The 14,653-nt window shown below is 41.6% G+C and overlaps 1 protein-coding gene across 1 annotated transcript in view; it reads right to left on the bottom strand.

Annotated features, from left to right (window-relative positions):
* Positions 1 to 1,391: 1,391 nt before the first annotated feature.
* The window catches only part of PLCE1 (phospholipase C epsilon 1), a 282,148-nt gene continuing 268,886 nt past the window's right edge, over positions 1,392 to 14,653 (bottom strand). Inside the window, exons 24-27 of the mRNA XM_012557636.2 lie at positions 8,758 to 8,967; positions 3,808 to 3,966; positions 1,878 to 2,096; positions 1,392 to 1,580 (exon numbers count right to left, since the gene is read on the bottom strand). Coding sequence (XP_012413090.1) covers positions 1,392 to 1,580; positions 1,878 to 2,096; positions 3,808 to 3,966; positions 8,758 to 8,967 — 777 coding nt within the window. The remainder of the gene's footprint in view (positions 1,581 to 1,877; positions 2,097 to 3,807; positions 3,967 to 8,757; positions 8,968 to 14,653) is intronic.

The following is a 14,653-nucleotide window of genomic DNA, read 5'->3' as shown; positions in this document are numbered from 1 at the left end:
GTAGAAAGGAGGTCTCATGATGGGCCTTCTTGCGGGCTGTTATAAATCAAATTTGACTCTGTCAAGAGGTATCAGTGGACTTTTCAATTGTGAGCTTTGGCAATTTTGCAATAATTAAAAAAACCCAAACCTGTTGCCATGGAGTTGATACCGACTCATAGCGACCCTATAGGACAGAGTAGAACTGCCCCATAGAGTTTCCAAGGATTGCCTGGTGGATTCAAACTGCCAGCCTTTTGGTTAGCAGCCGTAGCACGCAGTATGAGCAGTAATGGCTTCCCTAAGCTGTTGTTCTCTTCTGAATTTGAAATAGGAGAAATACAACAGTATACGTGAAAAGTGGGCCTTAATAATCCCCTGGGTTCCTTAAAAACTAAGTGAAAAGCAGAGACCTCTGTTTCGCTCCCACACATACTTTTATTCAGGTCTCATATAAATAATGTGCTTCAAGATAGAATGAAATTTACTCTGTATTTGAACACCAAGCAGTGGGCTGACAACTGAAGCCCCACATTTACTGCAGTTTCAGGATGAAGGTAGTTAATTATTTTGCTTTCTTTTTAACTATTACATCCTGGATGCCAGATTCATTCATTCATTTATTTAATTGAGGCAGAAGATGAGATCATTAAGATGAAATCAAACCTAACTAGAACAGTATAAAACTAGGAATCTAAAAGGAATAAAATCTGAATGATTCACAGCAGCCCTTCAAGAATGTTCACGTGAGTTACCAATAATTAAGAGGGCTTAATTATGCAAACATAATTAATTAAGTTTGCATAGGGTCTGAAAGGTAAGTTATTCCTGGCCAGTTCATCTCATGCCAGCCACCACCTATCTGACAGGGGAGGCTTGCATGCTGCCATGATGATGAACAGGTTTCAGTGGAGCTTCCAGACTAAAACAGTCTAGGAAGAAAGGCCTGACAATCTGCTTCTGAAAATCAACCAGTGAAAACCTTATGGACTGGAATGGTCCAACCTGCAACTGATCATGGGGATGGTGCAGGACTGGGCAGTGTTCTGTTCCCTGGTGCATGGGGTCGGCATGAGTTGGAGGCTGAGTCAATAGCAGCTAACAATAATAACGACATTCTGTTCGGGCTATTGTGGTTCTATAGGCAAGTTGGTTGCCCCCTTAGGGCTTTAGTTTAGTCATCTACAAAATAAGGGGCTCTAAATTATAAATGGCAAGGTTAAAATACATATATCTTTAGAGCCCTTTTCCTGTTTTAAGGTACCATTCCTACATGCCTTCAGAGAACTTTCTCTTCTTAGAAAAGACAAAAGATACTGTACAAACCATGCCTTACAAAGTAGTTTAAGTTAAGCCGTGCTTCAGAATGCTGCAATGACCTAGTATACCTGGGTGACACACGCTGCCCTTGGTCACTGCCGATAGTCCATCACGTCACTTGAGGACAAGCTGCCCACAGGTTTCTCCTCCTTGTTCTGGACACCTTCTGAGGCCAAGAGCTGAGAAGGTGATGTGAGTCCTCGGGGCTGTTTCGTTGACTTAGTGAGCTTCTTGAGTTCACTTGCAAAAGAAATGCCTTTCCTTTTATCTTCTCGGGATGCCTGTAGAGAAAAAGAACCTTCCACTGGTAGCAGGTTAAACTCAGGGACCCCAATCCCGTGACACTATCAGAAAGAGCCCTTTCCCTCTTTCCTCTCTGGTAAATAGAGCTTTGGAATGAAGGGCTGTGGGGCTTCTCTCTCAGGACTGTTTAACCACAGAGGGAATGCATTTCTTTTCACACAGTGACAACAAAGCCAACCTAATCCTTTCTCCCAACTAAATTCTTTGACTCAGGAACTTTCTCCTCCCAAATGTGATTATAATGTGATTATGTCTATCAAATAATTTGTGTTTACCTGCACTTGCTCCTTTAGCTTAAGGATGAATTTTCCTGCACCTTTCCACTTGCTTTGGGCTTGGAACACACACTCCTGATCCAAAAGAACCCGCTGAGAGGACTTTGGGGTAGAAGACTTCTTGTTGGTAGGGTCTTTCACCACCTCTTCCATTAGTACATAGTCACTTGGGTTGGGGTTGCTCAGAATGCTGTAGGAATATCTGGCTTTGCATAGGGTCTGAAAAGTAAGTTATGATCAACTGAATAAAGAATCAGTATCCCCAATGCTTGCATTCATTTTGAGTTAAATTTTCAGGTGGAAAAAACCACAGACTTTCAGAGATGGAGGGGATCTTCCAAATCATGTCATCCAACTCCTCATTTTCCATTTGTGTAGTTGCAGCTTACCATGTACTTCCCCGTTAGTTCATTTAGCTTCACAACAGCCCATGATTTAGGTATTATTATCCCCATTTTCAGATGAAGCTTAAGCTTCTAGAGCTTAAGCAAATTCCAGAGGATACATAGCTAGTAAGTAACAGAACAAGGACTTGAGCCCGATTTTCTGCATGCACAAAGGACCATAAACACAAAGGTCCTAGAGCCAGTGAGCGGCAGAATCCTGGTTCTGGCAGCCTCCCTGCCCCACTAGGCTGCCTTTTCATCATAAACTCTTGGATTTGAAGGACTTTTAGAAGTTATCTGGTCTCACCTCTCATATAATGCAAAAATATTTTTCATTTATGCATTTATTCATTCATCAAATGTGCTTAACTTTGGGAGACAAAGGTGAATAAAAGAGACATAAGTCTGGGTGCTCTTGGAGTTCAAAGTTTATTGAGGTAACTAATATTAACCAAATGATCATGGAATAAGAATAACAAATAGCACTTAAACAGTGCTTACCATGTGCCAGGCACTGTGCTAAACAGCTTACATATATTAATCCATATAACAACCCAGTGAAGAAAGTACTATTATTATCTCCATGTTATCTATGCAGTAGCATCATAAAGTGGTGATATGAAGCCAGCTGGAACAGGCTAGTGAAATCAGCCATGGTGGAAGTATTTACACCTCAGAAATTGGCAAACGCTACAAATCAGGGCTTTTTTCTTCCCCTAGAGTGACAGCTTACCAGTATACTACCGTAACTGAGGCACAAAGTGGTTCAATAACTTGCCGAAGATCTCAGAGTTAATAAGAAGTAGAGCCGGGCTTTGAACTCTGAGCAATTTGATGTGGGGTTGGTGCTCTTAACCATTACAAGATATTACTTCTCAAAATGAATGTTTTATGAATGTAAACCATGACAAGGTTATGAAGGAAGGAAACATATTTCTCTGAAATCATGTAAACAAAGAAGCATGACCTAGAGGAGGGAAGAGGCCGTTTGTATGTCCTCTGTAGAATCCTTGAGAGATGGTCATTGAGTCTTGATCTAAGCACTTCTGGGATGATGAAACTACTACTCTGCAGAGTCATGTAAATTCATTATTATCAAGACTTCATACAGAACCTGACTTACAGTAAACCAAAACCAAACCAGCTGCCTGAGTTGATTCTGACTCATGGTGACCCCATGTGTTGCAGAGGAGAACTGCTCTATAAGGTTTTCAAGGCTGTGACCTTTTGGAAGCAGATCACCAGGCCTTTCATCTGAGGTGTCTCTGGGTTGGTTCAAGCTGCCAGTCTTTCTGTTAGTAGCCGATTGCTTAACTCTGTGCATCAGCCAGGGAGTCCTTTGACTCATAGTAGGCACTAGGTAAGTATCTGTTGAAGGAATGAATTAATATTTCCCAGCCTCTAAGAGGCACACTCTTACTTTCTCTGGACCCCACTCTTCTAGAACTTCATTCATAAAATGAATTACCATGCATAGACATCTGATTTGTCCCAATAATTTAGACCTAGGAAAGGAACGAGGTAGGAAAGGGAGAGACCTTTACCTGCTGAATGACATCCTGTGCAGTGCTGACACGGGGTGCTTTGATGACGGTTCGAGGTTGCTCTGGAGAAACGTCATGCACTTGGACAAAGAAACTCTCCTCCTCTGAGCTGAAGGTCACCTCTCTGTCGTCTTGAACAACACTCTTCTCTTCTTGGTTCTATGTTAAAAAAAATTGTGAGTAAAAATTTTCAAAGTGTACAGAAATATATCAATAAAAAAGCAAAATTTTCTCGTTCTCTTCTTTTTTTCATTTTCTGTCCCACTGCATTCTCCACAAAACCCACTGTTGTTAGGTTATATATCCTTTTAGACATTTGCTATGTATTATAAAATATATATATATATATATATATATATATATATATATACAATAAAACCCTGGAACTATTTGAATTTAGATATAACATGATTGCCAAGTGGCTCCTGTGTTTTTCTCAGCCCTCATTACCAAATGAGGGTAGCTTAAAATGATCTTCTGCAAGGGGGAACATGGAAGAGAGATGCCAGGCAAATAAACAGTAGGCAACCCCATCTCAGGAAGTGAGAATTTGGCAGAAAGGTCCCCAGCATTCTCCTAGCCTAATCTCCTCGGATCAGGTCACTGAAACAGTGCTAACGAAGCCACAGGATCCAGAATTGTCCCCATTGATATTAAAGTCAGAATGACTAACTGCCACCAGGTGGCGCCAAACTGCAACAAGGATCAGAAAGAACTGGTTCCTAGAGCTTCTTGCCAGTCAGCTACACAGGCTTGCCCCAATCATATCATTAACCTTTCAGTCATGGGACCAACAATTTACATCACTGAATTTTTTGGACCCCATTCATTATATTATGGAGGGAAAGTTGTTGCCTATTTTTATTTCACAAAATGAGATTTTATTACAACTTCTTTTCTCCCCACACTTAAAAGACTACAGTCATTATTTCATGCCACTTCCTAGAAATCTAACTGCATAATATGATCTGGCTGCATAATATGTTATTGCATTGATCATCTCCTCAGATCAGGTCACAGAAACAGTGCTAATATGTATTGATCATCTCAATGATCGATGAGATATTAAGCAGTCAAAGAGTTGGGGGATAATAACATGACAATTTATAATCTCAACACTCTGGAAATCAAGAATCAGGCAAGAAAAAACAAAACGAAAAAGGTTCTAAGTAGCTAATTAAAATATCCTGACACCCATGCGCTAGGCATTACTTTTAAGGGCGCTTAACCACAGCACCACCAGTGCTCCTTAGTTTTTATTAGAGATTTTACAAATGAGGGCACTGAAGCTTACAGACTTTAGATGACCTGCCCAACCAAGGTCATCTAATTAGGGACAGAGCCAGGTTTGTCTGATTTCAAATCCAGTAGCTGCCAGAGGAAGAAGCACTGACAGCCTGGAGATAAAGACAGTTATAAAAGGCAGGCAGGAGACATCAGAGGTCACAGATAGCAATTTGGGGGCTTTTAATATATGGGCAAACTACTTACAAATCTTACTAGGTCGACAGAATAAAATAAATGGAAAAGCTTATAGCCCAGTCTCCACTATGATAGTGCCCTCTTGTATTCAATAATTGCTGAATTCATTTATTCAATCCGGAAATTCTTATTCTAAACCTAGATACGTTAAATGTGGTTTGTTATCTTTTGAGATATATTTCAGTTATTTCAAAAATCTCCTCCCAACAACGGCACATAATGGAGAACTTGCTGTATTCTACCTGTCAGAAAACTCTTGCTAGCCTTCCCTCCATACTTTTCCCCCAAAAGCTCAGGCTGCTAACCAAAAGGTTGGAAGTTTGAATCCACCAACCACTCCTTGGAAACGCTATGTAGCAGTTCTACTCTGTCCTATAGGGTCGGAGTCAGAATTGACTCGACAACAATGTGGGTTTTTTTTGGTTTTTCTTCAGAATGCTTTCTCTTCCACCAGCCTTTACTAAGCATCTACTCCTGAGGTCTCTACTGCCTGCTGTCATATACACTTTAAATTGCATATGGGCATTACTAACCTCCTCAGTCCTTCCAACCGTGTTGTGGGCTGAACTATGTCCCCCAAAAGGATATGTTCAAGCCCTAACTTCTGGTACTTGTGAATGTGACCTTATTTGGAAATAGGGTCATTGCCAATGTAATTAGTTTACATGAGGTTGTTTGGGTGGGCAGGACCTAATCTCTTTATGACCGGTATCCTTATAAGAAGGCGGTGCCCTGGTGGCAAAGTGGTTAAGTGCTCGCCTGCTAACCGAAAGTCAGCTGTTTGAACCCACCAGCTGTTCTGCGGGAGAAAGATGCGGCAGTCAGTTTCCATAAAGATTACAGCCTTGGAAACCCTACGGGGCAGTTCTCCTCTGTGCTATACGGTCGCAATGAGGTGGAATTGACTCGATTCCACAATGGAATCTTTTTAAGAGGAGAAGAAACACACAAGGAAGACAGCTAGGTGAAGACAGAGGCAGAGATTGGAGTTATGCTGCCCCAAGCCAAGGAACGCCTCTAGCTACCAGAAACTGGAAGAGACAATGAAGCTACAGCCTTGGAGAGCGCATGCATGGCCCTGTTAACACCCTGAATTTGGACTTCTAGCTTCCAGAAGTATGAGAGAATAAATTTCTGTTGTTTTAAGCCATCCAATTTGAGGTAGTATGTTACAGCAGCCTAAGAAACTAATATAAACCATATTAGTGACACCCAACAGCTAGTCCATCTTTTCTCCAGCTCACTCCTCCCCCAGCCTCTCACAGTTCCCCTTGAGGACTGACATAGCTCCAGCCTGTGCAGTAGGGGCTGGTGGAAGAACACTGATGATGGCTCAAGGACTTGAGTTCTTTCTGCTTCTGACTCTGCCATGATTTAACCCCTGAACCTCAGTTTCCTAATGTGTGAAATGGTTTTGACTCCATCACGGGACCATTCAAAAATAGTAGGTGTTTGAGAGCTTTAAACACTGTAAATCATTATGCAAATATGATTTAAAAATGTACTTATTCACCAACATTGTCACTTATTGTGAGCTGTCGAGTCCATTCCGACTCATAGTCACCCTACAGGACAAAGGAGAACTGCCCCACAGGGTTTCCTAGGCTGTCATCTTTATGGGAGCAGATCGCCAGGTCTTTTCTCCTGTGGAGCAGCTGGTGGGTTAGAACAGCTGACTTTTCTGTTAGCAGCCAAGCTTAACCACTGCACCACCAGGGCTCCTTCATTGTCATTCAGAGGATAGTTTTTACATGTAGCTAATGAATGAGGTAAGGAACTCTGGTGGTGGAATTGGCTCAACAACAACAATTAATGAGGTAAGACAATTAGAAATAGGGAAAAAAAGTTAGAGAGACGTTAAGGATGGCTTCAAGTGTCCAACAAAGCCATCTGCCATTTTCCTATAAAGTGACTGTTATTAGAACTGCTTGTTCTCCATCTTAGCAATCTGTATATCTGATAGGGAGGGGAGGCTGGAGAGACAATTACACTTCTTTGCCTCAATTAAGTGTCTTTTTATGGCCTGAGGTAAGGTTAGGGAAGGAAGGCAGTGACTCTGGTTCCCAGAGGAGATGTTGGAGTTTTGTAGAGGTTGCAAGCCATGTTCACGAAAAGTAGATGGCAAAAATTGGCTCTCTATCAGCTCCACTGTGCCCCAGCCAGCATGGACAACCAGTGGGCCTTTTACCAGGTAAGCTCTATTACAGGAAATGCCCAAAAGGAGCAGATCAAGTGCCCAGAACAGGGCCTGGTATGTGTTAGGTGCTCAAAAAATATTTGTTTAATCAAATTGTTGAAGTGACTCAACTGTCTCCTTAATGGCATCTGATGAGGCATTATTTCTCTGCTGGAGCAATGACCTGATATGTCACTTTAAGAAATGGCAGTGTTAAGTTGGTGGGCTCTTATCCATTTATTCTGAAACAAACAAACCAACAAAACCAATGGTGCTCCATCTGCAAGGTCAAAAACGAGCCAACCAATCAGGAGCCAACATGGCAGTTGTTGGACTGTTTCCTTCATGGGAATGAGCATGGAAATATCCCACAAAAACCAAACCCATTGCCATGACTCAATTCTGGCTCATAGCGACCCCATAGGACAGAGTAGAACTGCCCCCGTAGGGTTTCCAAGGCTGTAATCTTTACGGGAGCAGACTGCAATATCTTTCTCCCACAGAGCAGCTGATGGGTTTGAACTGCCGACCTTTTGGCTAGCAGCTGCATGCTTAACCACCATGCCACCAGGGATCCTCCAGTGGAAATATTAGCACACATAATGTAAATTTTTATTAATTCTGACCTAGATAGAGAGATGATTCTTACTTTGTATGAAGTTATAGGATATTTCCAAAGAAATACTGTTGTTTTGTTTGTAAGCACAGAACCTTTTATTAGTTATGATTTAAATTGGTACTAACAGGAAAGCACATGAACTCCAAAACATAAAATACCTAGATGGGCCTTGCTTCATACAATAGGAGCCCTGGTGGCTCAGTGGTTAACAGCTTGGCTGCTAACCAAAAGGTCTGCAGTTTGAATCCACCAGTGGCTCCTTAGAAACCCTATGGGGCAGTTCTACTCTGTCCTGTAGGGCCGCTATGAGTCGGAATCGACCCAACGGCAATGGGTTTGGTTTTTTGGTTTCCACAGTAACGTGACCCTCACAACGATGTCTTTTCACACATATAAATAAAATACTGGACCCACAGCTGATGACATATATATGGAATTATAATTCTTAAAATTCTTGCTCCCTTGATTTAATAAGTGATGATTTTTAGACTGAATTTCTGTAACTTAGAGATAACCCTCTGAATAAAATCATTTCTCAACATTTACGTAAGAACCATAACATAGGCTGAGTTGGAATTACAGGAAATTCTAAATTTGATGGGGGTGGTGAATGGTGAGATGGTTAATCTGATACCGAGCTATTACTGTGTGAGCTGCTCCTGGACACACTTACTTCCTGCTGGGTTTTTAAGACAATCCTGCCAACGTATCCCTCTTCTGGAAACCAGCTGCTTAAAATCTGCATGATCTCTTCTTCGGGACCAATGGCTCTCTGGAATGGCTGTTTCCTGCATTCGTTCTTTTCTTTAGATATAAAATACTTTTCTTCCATCAAAAAATAGTCTGTAGTGATAGGTTTGGTGCCTTGCTCAGTTGTCCAAATCTAAAGAAAAAGCAAAGGCAAATTGAGATACACCTCTAAACAGTGAGGCAAAAACTGTAAATCAAATCAAGTCCATGTTCATGGTGTCTGGATATGTTTGATGTTCAATTTATAAGTGAAACCTCCTCTGGAGTACTGCGTAATTCTTTTTGGAAGATCTAAGAATTTTCTTATGTCCAAAAATGATTGTTTATGTCCACTCCGGGCAACGGCACAATTTATTCGTAATCCCCAGATGGCATAACTATTTTTCCCACTGCTGGAATGAGAGCTCTTACCGAATTAAAACCTTTCAGGTTTTTCAGCCCTCGAATTTAGCTCTTTATAATCTTGTAACACAGGAACCTAGTCCAGTCTTTACCAAGAGAATCTTTTTTTTTCTCATGTTGGAAATACTCAGTCATCTTCTAATGGAAGGTTCACGGGGCTCAATGTTCATCTGATCTAAGTTCTTGGGAATTCTTTCAATAAACTCTTGACAGTGTTCCTAGAGCACTGTTTTCTTTGTTGGCTACTAACACTGGGTGGTAAAACAGAGTGGTTGAGACAAGACTCTGGAGCCAGACTGACCTGGGTCTGAAGTCTGCCTTTAATAGTTACTGGCTATGAGGCTTTGGGCAAGAGATTTAACCCCTTGGAGACTCGGTTTCCCCACTGGGGAAGAATAAGAGTAAGAACTTTTTAAATGTGTTTCATTTTAGAACTGAGACACTTGTTATAAAGCATAACATGGACACATTATGAGAACTCAGCAAATACTACCCATCATTCTGACTTTTACTGATGTATTCTTTCTCCCTCTTATTGTACAGGATACTGGCAAAAGGCTGAACTAGAAGAGGGTGAAGTTCAGTCACGGTGAAGAAACTCCCTTTGCTGCCTTCCTGTGATGGATGATAGAGAGCAGGCGGCCACTCTCTGGCCTGGAGTTAAGTAAACACTCTTCCCCTCAGGCCCCTGCCAATGATGCAACTACCAGAGTTAATATGTGGCCCCGTTATGTCTCACTTGGAGGAAAACCAGAACGTGCTGAGAAGGGTGGGGAGCGGAAGAATCTCAAGAAGATTATGTTCCTTCACCCCAGGCCTTGATCTATAATAGATGCTGCGCTATTGACTCCCTGGGGCCAAGGGAAATGGATTGATTTAAACACACAAGTACCACTACAGGAATAATTCAGGACATAAAGCTCCCTGGGTAGGTCAGTTAGCACTGTCACCTCCATGGGAGGGCCAGTGTCACCCGCTCCCCCGTCCTTCCTCTTCATCCACGTGATTATTTACATGAGGCAACAATGAAGTAATGGCTGCTTTTTATGGGTGGCCCATGGGAACATTTCCTTACTTTATATCCTCACATTTTATAGATTTTCCAAAACCCCAAGAGTACTTTGTGATAGTAGATGCTGAATTTCATGGACTGATTGATTTTTTAAAAAAACAAAACAAAACAAAAATCCCTGGCAGTAGCCTGTGTTCCATAATCTATGAAATTTGATATCCAAGTTATTTTCTCTGACTCTATTTAAGTCATCTATAAAATGTTGGGCAATAGGAAGGGCCCCTAGCCTGTTCATAGAGACTTGGTCTTAAATGGCAGAACCATTTATTAACACTTATTGTCATGTATAATTGTTCAATCAGTTTTGAATTCCCCAAACATTATATGATCCCAGCTACATATCCTCATGTACCTTAACTTCACTGGGAGCTCAAGGGCTTTGCTCCCCTTGGTCTACCCTAAGAAGGAAAAGGAATTCTGAAATGGGTTAAAGATAAAATAGTCTGCAAGGATATTAGGCCACTGTGCCAAGCAGGGGTACAACTTCTAGTGTGAAGAGAAAAGGAGTTACACATGGAGCCTGCCTTCGTGTTTTGAGGAGCCACCTTCTCTTAAACGCCTCTCTTTGTTCCTGGCCCTTTCCCTCTTACAAGTCCTCCCATGGGGAGGAAACCCTGACCTTGCAGAGGCCACAAAGATCCCTGGGTAAGACAGAGCAAGAATGGCATGGCATGGAGGGCTTAGATCAGGTCTGTAATAGGGCTTGTAATTAGGCTCTCATTCTCTTGTTTTAGGCTCTCCATGCCTCTTCACACCAAAAGAGGGATAGGACCTCAAGGCCAACATCAAGGGCCAGGGGAAGAGGACCAAGGAGGTTGCTCAACATGCAAAGGAAGGCCTTAGTCTAGAGGGCTGAAGGTGTCTTCCTGGCCACATGGTTCATCCTGATGCTCTAAGAACTGGAGGCCAACCCCTAGAATGGCCAGCAGATTTCAATCAGCTCATGTGCAAATTCTGATTGACTAGTAAGCTCTGAGTTAAGAAGGATGATGAGGCCCATGTTCAAGCTTAGAGGGAAAGAGTATACTTGTAGAGCCCAGTGTTTTATGTGGCTGAAGAACTGTTAAACCAAAAGAGACCTACATAAATGGAAAAAGATACCATACTCATGGATAGGAAGACTTAACATTGTGAAAATGCCTATTCTAGCCAAAGTGATCTACAGATATAATGCAACCCCAATCCAAATACCAGTAGCATTCTTTAACGAGATGAAAAAACTAATCACCAACTTTATATGGAAAGGAAAGAGGCCCTGGATAAGCAAAGCAGTACTGAAGGAAAAGAACAAAGTAGGAGGCCTCACACTACTTAATCTCAGAACCTACTATACAACCATGGTAGTCAAAACAGCCTGGTACTGGTACAATGACAGACACATAGACCAATGGAACAGAATTGAGAACCCTGACATAAATCCATCCACCTATGTTCAGCTGATCTTTGACAAAGGACCAGAGTCCATTAAATGGGGAAAAGACAGTCTTTTTAACAAATGGTGCTAGCAAAAATGGATGTCCCTCTGTAAAAAAATGAAACAGGACCTATACCTCACACCACACACAAAAACTTACTCAAAATGGATCAAAGATGTAAATATAAAACCTAAAACTATAAAGATCATGGAAGAAAAAAATAGGGATAGCACTAGGGGCCCTAATACATGGCATAAACACAATACAAACCATAAGTACCAAACCATAAGTAACAATGCACAAACACGAGAAGAGAAACTAGATAACTGAGAGCTTCTAAAAATTAAACACTTATGCTCATCAAAAGACTTCACCAAAAGAGTAAAAAGAGAACCTACAGACTGGGAAAAAATTTTTGCCAACAACATATCTGACAAGAATCTAATTTCTAAAATCTATAGAATACTTCAACACCTCAACAAGAAGAAGAAAAATAATCCAATTAAAAATGGGCAAAGGATATGAACAGACACTTCACCAAAGAAGGCATTCAGGTGGCTAACAAACACCTGAAGAAATGCTCTTGATCATTAGTCATTACAGAAACGCAAACCAAAAGTACAATGAGATAACATGTCACCCCAACATTACTGGCACTAATTAAAAAAAAGAAAATAACAAATGTTGGAGAGGTTGTGAGTACAACCATTATGGAAAATGATACAGCGCCTCCTTAAAAAGCTAGAAATAGAAATACCATACAATCCAGCAATCCCACTCCTAGGAATATATCCTAGAGAAAGAAGAGCTGTCACATGAATAGACACATGCACACCCATGTTTATTGCAACATTGTTCACAATAGCAAAAAGTTGGAAACAACCTTAGTGCCCATCAACAGATGAATGGATAAACAAATTATGGTACATACACACAATGGAATACTATGCAAGGATAAAGAACAATGATGAATCTTGGAAACATCTCACAAGATGGATGAATCTGGACGGCATTATGCTAAGTGAAATAAGTCAATCAGAGAAGGACAAATATTGTATGAGACCACTATTATAAAAAGGTTTGCACACAGAAGAAAAAAACTTTGATGGTTACAGGGGAGAGAAGGGGTGGGAAGGGGAAATCACTAACTAGATACAGTAAACAAGTGTTAACTTTGGTGAAGGGAAAGACAACACATAATACAGGGGAAGTCAGCACAACTTGACCAAGGCAAAGTCATAGAAGCTTCCTAGACACATCTAAACACCTTGAGGGACCAAGTTACTGGGGCTGAGGGCTGGGGACCATGGTCTTGGGGAACATCTAGGTCAACTGGCAAAACATAGTTCATAAAGAAAATGTTCTACATCCTATTTTGCTGAGTAGTGTCTGGGGTCTTAAAAGCTTGCAAGCAGCCATGTAAGATACATCTATTTGTCCTATCCCATCTGGAGCAAAGGAGAATGAAGACAACCAAAGACACAAGGAAAATATTAGTCCAAAGGACTAATGGACCACATGAACCACAGCCTCCATCAGCCTGAGCCCAGAAGAACTAGATGGTGCCTGGCTCCACCACTCACTGCACTGACAGGGATCACAATAGAGGGTTCCAGAAAAGGCGGGAGAAAAATGCAGAACAAAATTCAAATTCACAAAAAACGACCAGACTTATTGGTCTGACAGAGACTGGAGGAACCCCCGAGACTATGGCCCCTGGAAACTCTGCTAACTAAGAACTGAAGCCACCCCCAAAGTCCACCTTTCAGTCAAAGGTTAGACAGGATAACACACATGAGGAATGTGCTTCTTAGTTAATCAAACATACGAGACCAAATGGGCAACACCTGCCCAAAAGCAAAGACGAGAAGGCAGGAAGGGACAGGAAGGCTGGACAAATGGACACAGGGAACCCGGAGTGTAAAGATAAAGGGGAGGAGTGCTGACGCATTTCGAGGATGGCCAATATCACAAAACAATCTGTGTATACATCTTTGAATACGAAACTAATTTGCGCTGTGAACTTTCACCTAAAGTGTGGGAAAAAAAAAAAAGAAAAAAAAAAGGGATATCTTTGCCCAGAGAAAACAGAATCAAGTGTCCTCTAGATAATTAAAGACATGTGATTCCCCAGGAAGGCCATTCTGGAACTTAAGAGTACAATGTTCAGTGAAAATGGTTCTTAACCAGACTATATTTTGAATCACCCAGGGAGAGTTTAAACAAAACCCAGTATGACTGGCCCCTGCCTCCAGAGGTTCTGAGCCTCTGATTCAGTTGGTCGGGAGTGGGATGGTTCGAACATGCAGCCAGGGTTGAGGAGCACTATCCTAGGGAATCAAAGTAATCAAAAAGATAAGAGTTAAGGCCACAAAACTCGTGTTACGGAGTTTATTTTCTTTAATTATCCTAAAGCATACAGGACCTCTGGTACTGAGTAAGCAATTTTCTCTTAACCTAAGCACATCAGGACCAAACCCAAAACCCACTGTCATCAAGTCAATTCTGTCTCATAGCGACCCTATAGGACAGAGTAGAACTGCCCCACAGTTTCCAAGAAGTGGTGGTGAATTCGAACCGCCAACTTTTTGGTTAGCAGCTGTAACTCTTTTTTTTTGTACTTTAGATGAAGGTTTACAGAACAAGTAGTTTCTCATTAAACAGTTAGTACACATATTGTTTTATGACAATGGTTAACCACCCCACAACATGTCAACACTCTCCCTTTTCAACCTTGGGTTCCCTATTACCAGCTTTCCTGTCCCCTCCTGTCTTCTAGTCCTTGTCCGTGGGCTGTTGTGCCCCATTAGTCTCATTTTGTTTTATGGGGCTGTCTAATCTTTGGCTGAAGGGTGAACCTCAGGAGTGACTTTATTACTGAGCTAAAAGGGCGTCTGGGGGCCATACTCTCGGGGTGCAGCTGTAACTCT

This window comes from Trichechus manatus, unplaced genomic scaffold (assembly GCF_000243295.1).
Source record: "Trichechus manatus latirostris isolate Lorelei unplaced genomic scaffold, TriManLat1.0 scaffold00007, whole genome shotgun sequence".
Lineage (NCBI taxonomy): Eukaryota > Metazoa > Chordata > Mammalia > Sirenia > Trichechidae > Trichechus > Trichechus manatus.
The sequence above is the reverse complement of the archived record's forward strand: the minus strand, read 5'-3'. Positions and strand labels throughout refer to the sequence as shown.